Source organism: Lepidothrix coronata, unplaced genomic scaffold, assembly GCF_001604755.1.
Source record: "Lepidothrix coronata isolate B3197 unplaced genomic scaffold, Lepidothrix_coronata-1.0 Scaffold72, whole genome shotgun sequence".
Taxonomy (NCBI): domain Eukaryota; kingdom Metazoa; phylum Chordata; class Aves; order Passeriformes; family Pipridae; genus Lepidothrix; species Lepidothrix coronata.
Genome location: NW_016690252.1, coordinates 1,642,336 through 1,659,133, shown reverse-complemented (window position 1 = coordinate 1,659,133; position 16,798 = coordinate 1,642,336). Strand labels below are relative to the sequence as shown.

General features: G+C 42.9%; 1 protein-coding gene across 1 annotated transcript in view; it reads right to left on the bottom strand.

The window, feature by feature from the left end:
• Positions 1-275: 275 nt before the first annotated feature.
• KIF24 (kinesin family member 24) overlaps positions 276-16,798 on the bottom strand; it is a 28,316-nt gene continuing 11,793 nt past the window's right edge. The window contains exons 6-15 of the mRNA XM_017819001.1: positions 16,762-16,792; positions 15,295-15,510; positions 13,541-13,628; positions 11,472-11,593; positions 9,780-9,885; positions 7,758-7,829; positions 6,996-7,105; positions 3,810-6,233; positions 2,818-2,911; positions 276-594 (exon numbers count right to left, since the gene is read on the bottom strand). Coding sequence (XP_017674490.1) covers positions 454-594; positions 2,818-2,911; positions 3,810-6,233; positions 6,996-7,105; positions 7,758-7,829; positions 9,780-9,885; positions 11,472-11,593; positions 13,541-13,628; positions 15,295-15,510; positions 16,762-16,792 — 3,404 coding nt within the window. The 3' untranslated portion in view covers positions 276-453. The remainder of the gene's footprint in view (positions 595-2,817; positions 2,912-3,809; positions 6,234-6,995; positions 7,106-7,757; positions 7,830-9,779; positions 9,886-11,471; positions 11,594-13,540; positions 13,629-15,294; positions 15,511-16,761; positions 16,793-16,798) is intronic.

The following is a 16,798-nucleotide window of genomic DNA, read 5'->3' as shown; positions in this document are numbered from 1 at the left end:
CAATTACTAAGTAGGTCTGGTTATGTCATTGTAACAACCCCTGGCTCCTGTTTGCAAACACTTTTCTGGGAAGCTTTTGAGCATTTCTATTCAGGTTGTTTTCCCCTCCTCCCCCCCTTTTCTTGGCAATGCAGAAGTGCCTTTAACACGTGAGAAGTTGCTGAGATACATGAACAGGACTGCCTGCTGCTTGATGAGATATTCAAAGGCTGCTGAATTGTTATTTTTAAGAAGGTGGCTTACGGGTATTAATGAAAATACAAAGCCTGTGTTGCCAATTAGTCACCTCTCATTTACTCAGAATTCTCTCCATCCTTATATAAAATACACACTAATCGCACACATCAAACCAAAAGCTATCCCCTACCACCCACACTCTGCAGCACCAAGTGCAGCAAAGTGCTGGCTGGTGTTTTCCATAGCTGCTCCTGTGTGTGTGGAAGCAAAGAAGGTCTAAACTGGTGGAGGTGGTTGCAGTGACATGTCAGTGCCAGGAGAGGCTAAACAGAGCTGGAGCTGGGCTCGCATTGTTTGGATACACTGTGACTTCAGTTCCAAGATTTCATCCAGCATGGCCATGAAATTCTGAAAATCCTGGTGAAGAAGGCAAAAGGAAAGTTTAGGAAACAGCAGCAGCAGGGTTGAGAAAATCAGCATATTTTTTGCACTGCAGCAGTGCATAAAAGCCTGTTTTCCATTCTGCAGTCTAGTAGATTACATGAACATTTCCTTATTTAAGTCCCGACCCTCACAGACAAAGGTCAGTGTCTCTAAGTACCAAGGTTCACTGACTCTGATAGTTTTATCTGTTGGTGAAATTACAGCAAATACAATGGTTTAAAAATAAAAATGTATGAAACACCTGTTGTTACTCTGCTACACTGGTCAGCTTTTCAAAGATTTGGTACAGGGACTGGTCACCCAGTTTTACAATCTACTGAATACTGTTCCTGACACCTCTAATGTTGGATCATGAAAATAAATGGGGTGTTGGGCCACCCATGGATCATAACAGCCCAATCTTGAGAGGTGTGAGGGGTTTATTTCTCATCAGGTCACAGGTCCAGTCCAACTCCTGCCTGGCTGCAGGTCTGCCAGGTCTGACGTGAGCAATCCCAGCACTGTACACAGCCTTGGCCGAGGGCAACTCTACCTTCCATAGCAACCTGCCACACGGATAAAAAGCAATATGAAGCTGATTAAAACTGAAATGGAGGCAGTTATTTTTAAGTAGGGCTTGTATTAATAAGGGAGCACTTGGATTTGCTCTGCTCTCCAGCTGTGAGAAGCCTGGTGCCTCTGTTCACAGGTCAGTGCCTGAGAAGCTGGGAGGTGTCAACATCCCCAGGGCTGGGGAATTCAGCTGCTGTGCATGGAAATCAATCACTTGAAAGCTGATTTGGCAGTATTCCAGGTATTTCCTGCACTGTATCTCTGTCTCACAGGGACATCGGGACAGTAATAAAGACCAGCCCAGCTGCTGTGGAATATTTTTCTTAAGCACTTTAAATATGGCTTTGTGTTCAGTGTGTGGCTGGTCTTGGCATGAGTCTCTCCTGCAGCCAAAATTTCATGGCTGGAGAAGTTGAAACCATCTGAAAATGGAAGCAGAGAAGCTGATACAGGAATCCCAAGCTGATTTCACTACCCAAAAAACTGTCATGCTGTGAAATAACACTGCTGGGAGACCTGGCAAGCTTGTCATAATTCTGCTAGCCAGAAAATAATTGCTTGCTGCAAGGGGCAAATAAATGGGGGGCAGAACTGGTGTCCAGTGATCAACAGACTTAGGAAGAACAATTTCAAAAGATTTTTTAAAAAATTAAAAATAAAAAAAAGTAAAAGATTGCTTTGTATCACTCCACTGTCTGCCACAAAACTAACACAGTTTATGGCTCCTGTGCTGCTTTGTGAACCTCTGTATGTTATCTGTAACACAGCACATGCAGCTGGAAATCACAGTGAGTAAGCCACATGGTGGATCCAGTCCAAAATCCCTGAGGGAAGAGTCCCTGTACTTCAGATCTGAATTGTGATAGGAACTGAAATGGTTTGGTAATGCAATGCAGCAATGCAGCTTGGCTTTACTGATAACATGAGGGAACTGGGAAGGCAGGAGTTCTCACTGGGAATTGTTCACAGTCTGGGTGAGAGGTGAGACTTGTCCCATGGCTGTGACATGTATTTGCTGGGATGCAGGAGGAACAGAGAACTGGGATTGCACTGGGGCCATGCAGGTGCCAGTCTTTGGGTCCAGCATACACCAGTTGTCATCTGAGACAAGGACAAGCCAAGGAACACCTGAGTGACAAAAGCCAAGAGCCTGTGAGGGCACAAGCCACAGCGGCCAGAGCACTGGAGTGAGTGGGGCCAGGGCTGTTGGCACATCTGCAGTGTGGGAGGCAATGGGGCCCCCAGAAGGAAGAGCCAAATGCCACCAGTGCCATGCTTTAGGGGTGTGCTGTGTTCTGTGATATTGACTCAACTTGCTCCAGCCTTTAAGGAGAAAAAAATCCCAGGGACAGACTCCCTGTCTGACACAGTCTGGTGCCCCTAACACAAAATAAGGGCAGGCTTTCTGATAAGAGACAAAGAGTTCAGGCTGGCCCATCCACCTCCTGCTGCCTCAATGACTCTGGAGATTGGCAGAAACACAACAGGCACTGAGAATGAAAGGCCTCTCTCCAAGGACACAGGCACCGGAGAACAAGAAGAGGAACTGATGAGGAACATCACATCACCAATTCAAATTAATAATCTCTGATATTAATCTATGCAGGTTCAACAGGCACCAAAATCATCATATGAAACACTTACCATTGCTGACATTTGATTTATCAAGCACTCCTCCTTGAAGCACAAGCATGCCATTTCATCCAGCTGCTCCTGATGGGCACGAATTACAGCCTGTCTGATAAACAAAAAATACACCTCTGGTTACACAGCCCACTGCACTACTTGTAGTTACTGCTGGCCTCAATAAACCTTCAAGAAGGGGGAATACCCCAGAGGAAGCCTTGCTGTCCTGTGTCCCTGGCACTCAGGAAGCTCCAGGGCTCCTTGAAGTGCAGAGGGATGCACTGGTTTGGGATTAAGGGTCAACCTCATGACTGAGGGTTGTTCACAGAGGACCGACCACAGCCCCTCATTAGCACAGGCAGCACAGGGGCACAGAGCGAAATCAAGGAGCAAAACAACTGACTAATTAATTGGTGAAATGGCTTACAACCATGAGGCTGAAAGTAATTTTGGTGAAAAACAGGCAGAGAAGGAAGGCAGTGCTGCTGTTGGTTCCTCTGAGCAAGTTTCACTGATAAACAATGTATTTTCAGACACACGAATGCAGGCCAGTCCCTGGGAGCTGACAGTGGCAGCTCAGAGTACTTGGAAGTTTTATATCTACACCTTCAGTGACTGCCACGCTGCTTTTCTCTCCATAGGGATAGAACAGCTATGACCTGACTCTTGATGGAAGGTTTTGATGTATTTTAGGTATTTTACAGCTTATAGGAAGCCAATTAATTACTGAGAACTGCAGTTTGTACTATAATATTAGTTCCTCTAGCATTATGTTAGAAGCTCTAATAGAAAAATTGGCTTCCTGTGAGATTTTAAAATATCACTAAGTAACAAGCAATCACATATTTAAAAGATACTGACTATAAATTGTGATTAATCCTATTAAATAATTATTTATTAGAAGATTACGCTTTGGTTTTTAAAGCACATATGACTATGACATACAAATAAAGACAAATGTATCACTTTTCTAAGCTTCGTTACAAACTTCAGTGATGAGCAAGACTTACTGTGCCTTTTCTAGGGTTTCCCTCTGCCACTTCCCCAACTCTGATGTAGCACTTGGAGAGCTGCTGATGGACATGCCTGAGGGGCTCTTTGCATTTGCTACTGGCTTATCATCTTTGGCTGCACATCCTGCATCTGCAGCAGAAGTCTCTTGTGTAAAACCACTCTGCATTAACTGGTTTTTTCGCAATGCTGTTTCCTCACTGCTGAATGATGACTTGGCAGGGTCTTCAGAATGGTCCTCATTCCTCACTCCTGACTTGGGCTGCACCAGCAGGCTGTTCTCCTGAGAGGGGGACTGGGCTGCATGATCTGTGTGCCCCACACTGAGAAAGCATGTTGCCTCTGAAAAACAGCTCTTTTCAGGTGTTTCAGCATTTGTTTCCTCAGCCATGGGCTCAACGCTGGGTTCTTGACTCGAGTTGGATTTTCCTGAACTACCGGCACCATCTTTAAGGTCAGCACCGCCCCGTCTGCCACCGGTGTGTTCCCTGCACGTGGAGTCACTGTGGGACACCCCACCCTCTCCCTCTGCCCTGGTGCCCGGGGATCCAGCTGTGGGTGTTTCTGTGGGGTCGGGCCCAACACACAAGCCCCCTCCCTGCTGTGCTGACCCCGAGCCCAGGCGGCAGCAGCAGCAGCAGGGCCTGGCACGGCAGCAGGCAGGAGGGAGCCACCTGTGCCCAGCCCGCGGGAAGCACAGCAGGGCGCGGTGCCTTCCCACCAGCCGGATCTGCTCCCCCAGCTCCAGCATGCTGTCCGTCAGGGCTCTGCTCCTCGTGCACTGCCAGCCCTCCTCCTCACATCTGCTCTGGGAGCCCTGCATGGCACTGCCTGGAGCCTGCTTCTCACCAGGGGACTTCTCTTGGCTGCAAGACACTTCGTCTGGATCAGTTGTTTCCTCACAGTCAAGAGGGGACATCAGGAGAGGGGCTATTACCTCGGAAGTGAATTCTGAGGAGCAGCTGGAAGAGACACAGTGGTTAGCTTCACTTTTACGAGTTTTCCATCGTACATCTCCTGCGAGGGCAGCCTGTTTGTCCAAAGTGGGTTCTTCCCTCTCCTCATGCTGGAGATCAATCTCTTTGCACTCTGGAGTTCCTGGTTTCAACACAGGAGATACATATGGGTTTGAAGTATCCTTTTCTGGAGTTAAGGTGGCTTCACTGGAGTAAACAAGACATCTGTGTTTGGTTTTGTACTCTTTGTGATCAGCTAGGAAATCCTTGCTGTGTTTCCAGCTACAAGCAGGATCTTCCTGCAGGCAGTAAGGCTTTTCTGCAGTATTGCTTGGAGGGGACTCAATAGCTAAGTCATAGTTCCAGTCTGCTGGAGTTCTGCTGCAGCCTGCATTTTTAATGGATTCCTCTGCCTTTGGGCTGCCCTCGATACAATCCCAGCTGTCATCTAGTTCATGCTCTTGCATGGCTATTGCATATTTAAAAAATAAATCCTGTCGCTTTTGGCCTTTTTGCTCTTCTTCAGTTCCTTCTTCTCTTTCATGAAGGAAAAAGGAATGTTGACTGCATTTGTTGGTGTTTCCCCTTTTCATGCTCTTTTGACTACAGACAGGTGAGAAAGAATCTTCACTGAAATCGCTGTCATCCAGATCTTCCAGTGGCATCCCCTCTTTGTTCTGCATTTCTGTGGGAGTAAGGCTCAGCTCCTGTTTTACTTGAATCTCCTCGGGCTTGTACTGCATTAAAAACCTCTCAAGGGGTTGATAGTTCAATTTTTGTTGTAGAATAGGTGGCTGCTGAAACTGCTGATGATAAAGACGTAAATGCTCCTCTCTTTCCTTCTGAAATGGAGGCAGATACGTCCAGGGTTCAACATATTGTTTAGCAAAAGTATTTCTGCTGTCAGAGGGCAGATTTCCCTCTCCAAAGGAAATATCATCTCTAGAAACAAGCTGTTTCTGAACAGGTTGCACTGTCTGGACTTTGAGGCACTGGACAGGTGATCTGTCTTGCATATACTTGTCTCTCTGACCACTCTCTCTTGTTTCATCTGTGGCAGCACTTTTGATGATGAAATCCTTCACAGAGGGGCTCTGTTCAGAGAGGGGGGACAGATCATCAGTTTTCTTCTTCAGGGGATGTGCTATTCGTAGTACTCCCTTAATTGGGCTCACGAGCTGGAAGCACGGTGTGCTGGTATTTCCTTTGTAGGCATGTCCTTTGCTGACTGCCCTTGGGGTAGAGGTAAGAGGGACACCAGGTGGCTGGAGTGCTGCAGGATATACCTTTGTTTTTGTTGCACTTGAGGGATGCTGTAGGCCTAGCTTTACTTTCTTTGGAGAGCTCTTTTCCCCAGGTGGCAAAGAGGGAGTGCTCTGGACACGTTTTGGAGATACGTTTCCAGCTCTGCGACGCCTATTTGTGACAGGGGTAGAACATTTAATCCCCTTCTTCAGCTCTTTGACCCTGTGAAACAGGCTGGATTTAGAAGGTGTCATGCTTTCAGATAAATAACAGCATCTTTAGAACAAACTAATACTTTCACGTATTGAGACTAAATACTGAATTCAGCACCGTGGTTTGTTTTGTAACAGGATCTTGTTTTGATACAGGTATCAAAATCCCTCTGCCAAAATGCCTGAACTTCTGGAAAGGCCTATAGCAGCCTTTTTAAGTGCTTCCTTAAACGATGCATGACAGGCCAAGTGAGTTGAAATGGCCCCAGTTTCAGTGCAAGGCAGTGTCATTTCCTCATGTTATCATGCAGCAGAAGGAGCTGGTACTCTACACAGCACATCAGAGTCCCACAGAGCACTAAGTAGGACTTCTGGAGTAGTTGCAGTGGGGCTCCTTAGCTCTGGTGATGTTCACAGGGCTACACTGCTCCTGGATCAACTGATCCCCAGTGAAACTGTAAAGATCTGATTAACTGGTATCATCCTGTTCCCTATCAGCCTGACCTTCAGCTGTTCCCTTTGCCCCTTTTGCCCTTCAAGTATCTCTTGTCCTTCTAACACCAGTGTTGCACAGCCTGTAATTTACCTCCTCCTATGTAGGATGGAAGGTGAAGGACTTGCACACATTCTAAGTAGAATTGTAATACAAAGCTAAACCAAATGCCTAAATCAATCTTTTCAAATCAGACAAAATAAAATGTAACCACAAATATCATACATTAGTTTTTCCTTTCTGTTTTTCATCCTGGCAAGACTGTCTTTCACCACCTACCTGTCAGCATATCGTAGAGTGTTCAGGGTATGCTCTGTAGCTAAGTGGCTGGGTGATACATTGGCTATCATACATGTCTTGGAATTGCCAATGAAAGAATCCTTTAGCACCTAGGATTCAAAGGAAAAAAAAAACTGGATTCTTAGCAGTTCATGCCCCTTGTTTGTCCTGTAAATTAGCAATGTGTACAGAAGAAATTGAACACTAGTTACTGGCTCCTTTTTTTTTTCTTTTTTGTTAAATGTAGTTCTTTTGTCTCAATTTGCCCTCTCATTATTCGTTTACAGTTTAAAATGAATATGAGTGTTAATCAGGGCTCTGAACAAACCCTTGCAGCAGGTGCCACAAGGGAGCCCATATGTTTTGGGGAATAAAGCAGATGTTACAACTGAAGAAATGTTGATGCAAGCTCCCAGGACTGATACTGCACAGAAGATGCAGGATTGGTTGCAGATGGATGGTAACTCTGAATGAGTCTGGAAGGTAGTTTCTGGGGTTTTGTTTTGTTTTAGCTTTTTTTGTTTGTTTGTTTGTTATTTTAACCATGCCAGTCCCCAGCACTGGCTGGGAGAAACTGGTAGTAGGCCTTAATTCTGTGATTACTTCTAGAATTAAAGTTTGCAAAAGTTATGCTTTTCCTCTTTTCCTAAAGGGTTTAATAGCAGTTACTGAACTATGGCACTTATTTATTTATTTGCTTTTTTTAGTTTATTTTTGCCCTTTACAGGGAAACCTCTACTCTTGCCTTGCTGCTCATTTTACCTGAGTCAATTTGCTTTGCCGGAAAGGAGTGTGTGCATGCTCCTGATCCAGTGCCCGAATGCATTCCTTCAGCTGCCAAAAGAGAAAACATTCAGAAGGGAACAACAAATCAGTCATGAACTGAACTGCATCAAACCGAACCTAACAGTGCCCTATGTCACCTTTGACTCCTACTATGTCCTGTGCCAAGGTCACTTTGCAGCTGCCACAGGCAGGAACAGGCAGCTCCAGCTCCTTCAGGCAGCACAGAGCACAGATTTGTCTGAAGACATCCCAAACCCACCTGGGTGTTTCTGTGTCACCTGCTCTAGCTGATCCTGCCTTGGCAGGGGGGTTGGACTGGATGAACTCCAGAGGTCCCTTCCAACCCTGGCAGTTCTGTAATTCTGTGATTTATTATCAGACTTGTAAAAAGATGCCATGTTCAAACTCAAAGATGTGTACTTCACTGGAATAAGCACAATAGCATCACACTCCATATCAAGCCTGGATGCTCTCTAAAACTGCCAGAAATGGAAAGTATAGCCACGAGACAACCCCTTTAGAGGAAATATTGAAGGAAAAATAAGCAGATTACAGTACTGTCATGGTGATACTAGCATGAATCATTTACAGCCTTACTACATTCTACAGACTCCTACTTAAAATGACACTTATTTGTCACTTTTACAGCATTTTATTAAAAATTGCACCTGTAACACGCAGGAGATCAAACAATTATTTTTTTTTTTATCCTGCTTCTCCTTGTTGCAGCATCTGAAAGTCTTACACTTGAAATTAACAGGAATATTTAAACGAGCAGCAAACTTCAAACCTCATGTGTTTAAATGCCTGAAGACAAAGTTATTATTACTGAGGGCAGAGTTGGTTTTACAGGCTGCAGGTCATGTGGACCTTTAATACCTCTTATATTACCTTTTACAGTTAATTCAATCACTACTTGTAGACTGCCTAGGTATTTTCTCAGTTCCACACAATACCAAAAGGTACACACTCTGATTTTAAAGTTTCTTTTAAAACAGTTTCATGAGCTTACACTATGTCTCATTTCTCACGAATCACAGAGTTGTTTAGGTTGGAGAAGACCTTTAGGATCAGACTTCTTTCTATTCAGGTCCCAACTCCCTGTGCCATTCAGTTATTCACCAGCAAGTACTCCAGAAAGCACAAAGTACAGAAACACATTCACTTCACAGGCTACCTCCCAGTACAAATGCTAATACTCCACTGCAGGAAAAGCTTCTGTGAAAAAGAACATTTACATTCTCAAAACAGAGCAAGGCACCTCCCATTTACAGCGCACTAAGGGGTGCAGTTGTGTGCACTGACTTCTGCACTGTTGTGTATCACTTTCAGCCTTGCTTAGAAAAGACCACAGTCATCAGTGAGCTTTGTTCCTTGGCATTAAAGGAGGTGCAAAGCTTTCTGCACAATTTACCCTTACGGGCACTTCTGCTTTATCTCAGATGGCATTTTTCTGCTCCTTTGTCCCCCTTTACCTAACTGTGGGCACTTACAAAAGAACAGTTTGCATTAAGACTGCATTTCTTCCTGTTCCTTTCTCCCCACGCATGAATTGCTAGTTTCTGTGCTCTTGAGTATTTAAATCCTTTATTCCTGATTTGAAAGAGAAGCCTGAGTTCAAGCAGTGAAAATAACTGGCAGGAACAGATGTGTTTTTATGAAAAAAATACAGCAATTCTAAGCCAGTATTCTTTGGATGTAGAAGGGACAACACTTTCTATATAAAATATGGGACACTTATACTATACCTGCATTCTCCATGCTATGTTTACCTGGCTAGCTGTAAGAATGGCTAAAAAATACTTGATTTTCATCACAAAATTTCTTCCTTCTTAAATTGTCTTTCGGTCACGATACAAATTAAACTGGACACAATACCTTGGTTATTTTTCCTCCTCCATGGAATACATTCAAATATTATGATGTGGGTCATTTTTATCCTAAAACACATGCTAGTAATTAAATATAAAGCCTCCCCCAGATATGACAGTAGCTTACTGCTAAAAGACTTTGGTTTATTTCTGCTCCTTCCATTTTTGTCTGTCGATCTGAGTCTCTGGCATCAGCTGCCCTTTCACTGCCAGCCAAGTCAATGAATGATATCCTAGAAAAAAAAAAAAAAGTTGCATTTATCTTAGAGCCTTTTTTCCCCCTCTTTTTCCTTTTTCTTTATTAAACCAGAGAGCTGAAACACATGGCATCAGGAGAATGATTAGAAATTACTACTATTGAACAATGAAAAACATCCACTGGAAATATCTGAGGCACCAAAAGAAGCACAGCAGCAGGAACAGTGTCAGAGCATCTTAACACTAACACAGTCGTAATAGAAAGTGTAATTACGTGTGATGACAGTGCTCCACAGTTTAATGGACAAGCTGTTTAAAGTGCAACACACTCATCTCTCCAGATAATCACTGTGATTGTAGTTTCCTAAGAACACAGTTAAAAGAAATTGTAAGTTTCTTGATTTCTCCTTCCAGGTAAAACAGACAACTGTCATTCCCCTGTCAAATGGGAATTCAGAACAATAAGAACCGAAATTTCCAGCGCAGTAAATACACTGAGCTTTCAGTGATCCTTGTCCTTCCTCTACAAAACTCCATTATTCCATTTCACATTCTCTAGCTCTGGGTGCCAGCTGCTGTAATGGCTGTTGCACTGTATCTTTGTCTTTGCCCTTCTTGTTTTTCTCCAACAGCTTTGACTTCTTTCATAGGAATATCTGGGCACCCTTTCCTCTCTCCAGCTCCACCTCTCTTTCACAGACACACAAAAAAATACCCCAGACGCCACACCTAAGTATAACCCCTATACTTTTATTTCCTAAGCCTGCCTGTTCTGTCTTTTCCTCTCTCCACTGTTTGTGTGGCTCTTCCATTTTGCCTTCTGTTCAACATCTGATCCTGGGAAGAAAGACTACATGGTAGTTGCTGGAAGGGTGTGTCAGCATGGTTTTTTGACACTCAGCAGTAATAAAGATACCTAGACCTTTTTCCTCAGATCTATTTCGTGGGGTTGTTTAGTCTGGAGAAAAGATGACCGAGAAGAGGCATAATTATTTTTCGAATACATAAAGTGGACGCTAGAAGAGGAAGCCAAATGCTCTTTCTGTCTGCTGGAGATAGCATCAGAGTCACACTCTCAAATTATCAGGGAGGTTTAGCTGAGGTACGAGGTAGGATTCTTCTGACCAAAGGCAAACATCTGTAATGGAATCATCTCCACCAGGGTTAGTCATCCCAGACTCCCTTTGTAGTCAATTACAGGATAGAAATGCTTTGAGAGGCAAATGCATCTGACCTAATTTAGGTGGCTCTGAAGAATGGCATGAATTGGATCCCAGAAACGGCTATTTCTTTCCACTGACTTCAAAGGTGGAGAGCTCACATGTGGACCTGTCCACTGCAGACATCTACCTTCAGCCAGATTAAACACTGAAGATGAGAAGATGGACTTGATTGCCAAACTCCTTCACTGGAAATCTGTGCAAACAGTTTTGTCAAAGCTCTAACAGATGTGCCTAAAATGTTCTCCCTGGGAACAGAGAAAGGACTGTGAAACCTCCCAAAGTCCCTTTGAACCCTTTCCTCTAATTTAACTCACACCTGCCCACTAACACCTCCTCTTTGTCTCTTGGATGTGCCTGGGCTTGACATCGGCACTGAGTACTTGCACTTCTTGTCTTACCTTCCAAATGTCCTGTTGGCTGCATCTTTAATCTGAATTTGGATGATGGCATGAGATCGAGAGGAATCCGAGTTGACTCCAGTGGCTCCTGTGCTACGTTCTTTCCCCCCCTTCAAAATCACCTGCAAAATAACGAGGACAAAATCCAAGCAAATTGTAAATAAAAATACAGTCTCTCAGAAAGAGATCTTGTCCTCCCAAGATGATGAATGGCTCATTATAGCCTTAAAATTTGGTACAAGGCTGAAGTTAAGTTAGGCTGGATCCCTCACAATGTTTCTTTCAGACCTTTGTATGTGGACTTGCTTGCAGTGACACTACAAAGCTTAGAGAGCACACTGCAAATAAGAAGTTGCTACATCACACACTCACTCTGAATTGCAAAATACCCAAACTATAAAATTAAATTCTTTCTTTCATTGCTGGCATACTTTTGTAAGATTGTACACATAACCTAAGAGACTCATTAGACTATTTGTGCTCTTTTAAAATTTCACTTTCCCTTGTAGTAGATGGACACAATTATCCAGAAAGCGACACAAATAATACAAAGTGCCAAAACCTTTCTAAATTTTCCTAATAAAAAGAAATTATGCTAAAGGAAGGAACAAAGTTAAAAGAGCAATTATAGTCAATACAACAATAAAACAAGAAGGAAGAGAAGCAAGGCAGAAGGACAAAGAGTCCTTCCAGATACAAATCTGTATAATTATTTTTTGAAAACTTTAAAGGACTGTCACAGAAAGCCTAGGATTGACTGCAGCAGGGCATTCAAAAAACAATCATTCATTTTGCTTCTGGTTGTAAGAACAAAATAAAATATTACCTAGCAAAATCAATATGCTCTCAGTTGACAGATCTGAATTATTCATGCTTTTCAGTGGCCAGTTCTCAATGAGCAGCATAACCAACTGCTGCTGCTTCTGAGCTTTATATTAGTGCTAAGTGCAGATAATTTCTGAATCAAAGCCAGCATCAATTAATTGTGAATAACTAGGGATGTATTCAAGGCTCTTTCCATATATCTGTTGCAGAATACTCAGAAGCTTTGAGTCAAGTCAGTGACATTTCTGTGTTCAAAAGGGCCTGTGAATGATATCGTTCCCCCCCCAAGATATCTGTAAGAATGAAGTAATTTAATAGCTCTTCTGTGTGTGAAATGTGATAATACAGAGGAATTGTAAATCAACCATATAGCAAATTTACACTCTAATTTGCAGAAGCATCACCAGCTTGCCCCAAAGCTTGGAGTTAATGGGAAGATGAAGAACAAAATAAGGTGCAGTATAAGTGGACAACACAACGCCAATTTTAATGAGTCAATTACCATACCAGGCACTTGTAATTTACACTTCCTTACCAAGAAAGGAACTAAACTATGCAAAGTCAGGCTAAATAGAAAGCAGATTTAATCAGCTTTCTTCTTGTAGGAGACAATGCAGAAAATTTGCCAGTGATCTTTTCAGGCTCAGCCAGAAGGGGAAGGAAAATTGAAACCTTGCTTGTGGTGAATGTCAGCTACAATTTAAAGATCTTAATTTTACTTGGCTGTTATCACACATCATTACCTAAGCAGTGTTTTAATCCTAATTCAGATCAATATCTCAATCTTAAGTATTTTCTAATTACCAGTTCTAATTTCAAATTTATATTTTTTGTCCCACATACCCTTTATATACAAAAATCTAAGTTCGTATAATATCACATGGAGAAAATACACATCCAGCTTTCAAGGTCCCTTGCTGGGACACTATCTAATTTCTGGAATAGTGATAGCAGTCTCTTTCTTGGCAAAGATGTTCCCTAAGGAATGGCAGCAGAGGTGACAGCTGTGACTCAACTGCTTGCATGTGGCTAACACAAGTCACAGTGACCCAAGCAGCTTCATGAATGATACTTTTAAGCACTTTTAATAGCATCCCTCGGTACTCTGCTGGGACTGGTAATTTCAGGGCCTGAAACAGGAACACACACTTGTGCTACACACCAAATAACAATCTCTGCAAATATCACAAATCAGCAAATCAGGCTGTAGAAGACAAAGAATGAATCACGAACATAAAGGTTACCTCCAACAGTTCATCTACAGACTCCACCTGGACCTCCTGCAGTCCAACTATTTGAACCACGTGCTTGCCATCTTCTCTTGCATAAAGTCTGAAAACAAAACAGTGCAGAAAGGAGATTTCTGAAATCTCAGACAGCAGCAACGAAGACATGTGTCAGTGCTGTGACACTGAGAAAAAGCAATCAAGGCTACTCACTGGGGAAAGCCATTGCTGCCATTCATTTATTTTTAGAACTGAAGAAGTACTTAATTCATAACACGTGCCACTGGCATTTCACTGCTAAAGAGACATCAGCAATGCATTTCTGCTAGTTCAGGAATATAATAAAGCTAGGAAGTGAATTATCATGTTTACATTTTAGATAAACGTAAACTGCACCTCGCGTTCCTCTGGGAAGTTCAGACTAAGTTTTGCTCTGTTCATCTTCTCAAGATTTTTGCACAGGATTTTAAAGCAGCTCCTATGAACCTGTGCTACGAATCACACAGAAGCCTTACAATATAGAGGCATAATACAGACATGATGCACATGGGAGGAAGTTTAATCTTCTCCTTCAGTGACACATAAGTTAGCCAGTGGACATGCAGAGAATGTAAGGACATTCCTTCTTCCTTAGTTAATCTACTCCTTACACAGCAGATTACACTGCCTGCTCCTTAAAGACTGTTTTGGAGAAAGGGAACACACATGCACAGAAAAAGGTGCTTCCTTTGTGAACAGATGCTCGCTTCCCCAGAGGGGCAGAAAGCCTCCTCCTTAAGCCCTCCGGTGAGCCTGAAGGACAGTGCTCTGAGGCTGTTGCAGAACCCCAGCTGCCAGGTATGTTCCTTCAAGGTCACTCTGAAAAGATTTTGCTGCTGAAATTTAGAAATTTCAGACCACGGTGGGTTTTTTTTTAAACAAAATACGTGCTGAGCTGTCCTAATTCCAAATGGAGCTCCTGTAGGAGTATAGGACCATCCAGTTAAGTCTGGGACTGCGGTGCTGCTACTGAGGTGGTGGTGGCAGCATCATGTGCAGAGGCTTGCTCTGGCCAAGTCACTGGGCTGCCAGGTAAAGGTGATCAGGGAGAGGGTGAGCAGGCTCTGCAGTATCAGGCATGACAAGTAGAGATCAAGAGGATGTTCAGAGACTGGACTGGCAAGAGCCAAAGCCCCCCTGGCATAGCAGGAGAGACAGACAGAGGTTATGTTTGACCAGGGAAAGGACAATGTTTGGCCTAAGATAAGTTGCCCAGGGAAGTTGTGAATGCTCCATTCCTGGCAGTGTTCAAGGCCAGGTTAGATGAGGCTCTGAGCAATCTGGTCCAATGGAAGGTGTCCCTGTTCGTGGCATTGAGTGTGGAACAATATGATCTTTAATGTCCTTTCCAATCCAAACCATTCTAAGATTCTAAGATAGGAACTTTAGGCCACAAGAAAGTTGTTTCTCTACCTATGGATGTTCAGCTGTTGTATTTCTAGAGTGTAAGCAAAACAATCTGAGCTTGTATCTCAAACACAGGTCCTTATTCTTACTTATTTCTCTCCCAAACAATAAAACCAGGAGTCCCTATCAGTGTCAAAGTATTTAGTGCTAGATCCTGCCTTCCTCCCTAAGTAGCTCCCAGAAACAGCCCTAATTAAATACATAACATGTACTGTAAATGCCAGTATGTTAAATGAAATTGCATGAAACAGTAACTGATTTCTAAACAGTAACCAACCTATTCATAACCGTAGGTTTATAGTAAACCATGTTTTTTATTTAAATACCTCTTCCTTCCATTTAGCAGGTCATAAAGCTGCCCACAGTAGATCTCATAAAAACTGATGCAAACAAGAAGGTCTTTCCCTGACGGTGAAGCTTCCAGGTGTCCGAAGATGTCCTTGGCAGCCAGGGCGTAGAGTCCCGGGTTCCGGTGAGTTCCTATCATGGTGTAAGTCTTGCCAGCACCAGTCTGCCCGTAGGCAAAGCAGGTGGCATTGCCTCTGTGAAGATAACTGATGTGTTTAGTGTCACATCTGATTCATTCATATCTATTAAATAAGATTCTGCAGTGTTGGTATCTATCTACAGTGCCCCTTAGCAATGAGGTTTGGTTTGCCATCCTCTCTTGGAAGCTGCACAGCACTTAACAACTATTCCCAAGCACATCCTATGGAGATCTCATGTCTCACAGAGTGCTGGTTCTCTTCCTTTCTTTTCCTTTCCCTGTCCCCCTTAAAAAAAGACTTTTGACCCAGGTAAGTACCTTGGCAGATAGTGGGTAAAAATGCAGGTCTGCAGTGAGCATAGTGAACAATTTCTTGACAGCTTAGATTGCAGAATTAGCTCACCATGGTGTCAGATTAGACCAACACTTGTGAAAGGGATGCAGCAGGAGGGACAGAAAAGTTAGGGAAAGCTGAGGAAAAAACAGTGTCATCTATTCTGGTGGCATTACTAGATTAGCTGTAATGTGAATCGTGGCTTTAGTGACTATTAGAAAGCAAGACAAAGCCTCATTTTCCTTTTTTCCATTTTCCTTTTCTCAGGAGCATGATATGCTCTCTCTGCTGCTGACACTTAGAGATTTTCAGGAACAGAATACTCCACTTCATTAATTTTCAGCACGGATATGTAATCCTTTCCTTCTATGACTGAAAAAGGTAACTATATTCAAGCTCATTATTTTGCATGAAAATAAGATCGCTCACATAAAACCACCATCAATTTCCCATTAATCAGGAAGTATGTAATTATGATTAAACCTCTAAGCAAATATAAATCAATAAAATAAAAATAAATCACAAGGTTATTAATAATTTCTAGTGCCCTGTGAACTGTACAAATACATGCAAAAACATCTCTCAGCAGTCCCACGAAAGAAGTAACATATTTCCTCTACAGATGACTGTGCACCACACGATTGTTAGAGTGAAGATTAGACTTCAGAAATCCTGGGACACGTTTTTTTGTTCTAGGCTGGCCATGGTGTCTCTTGGTTGCACCTGAGGTCCAGTTTTACCTTCCTCCGTAATTTAGATTTGCCGCCAAGCACGAAGAAAGTTTTCCCTGATTTATTTTGTCAAAATTGCAATCAAAGACATTCTGAAAGGGGGAAGGTATGTAGCAAAGGTGAAATGAATGCATTTTTCAAAAGATGAAAAGCATAAAGGAAAATTAAAGCAGCATATGAAAATGGAAAAACAAGGCAAAACCAAGGCAAAAAATAACAAATGTAAGCACTTATGCCCTACCCGTTAAAAATATGCTGAATGAGAGGATAGGCTGTCT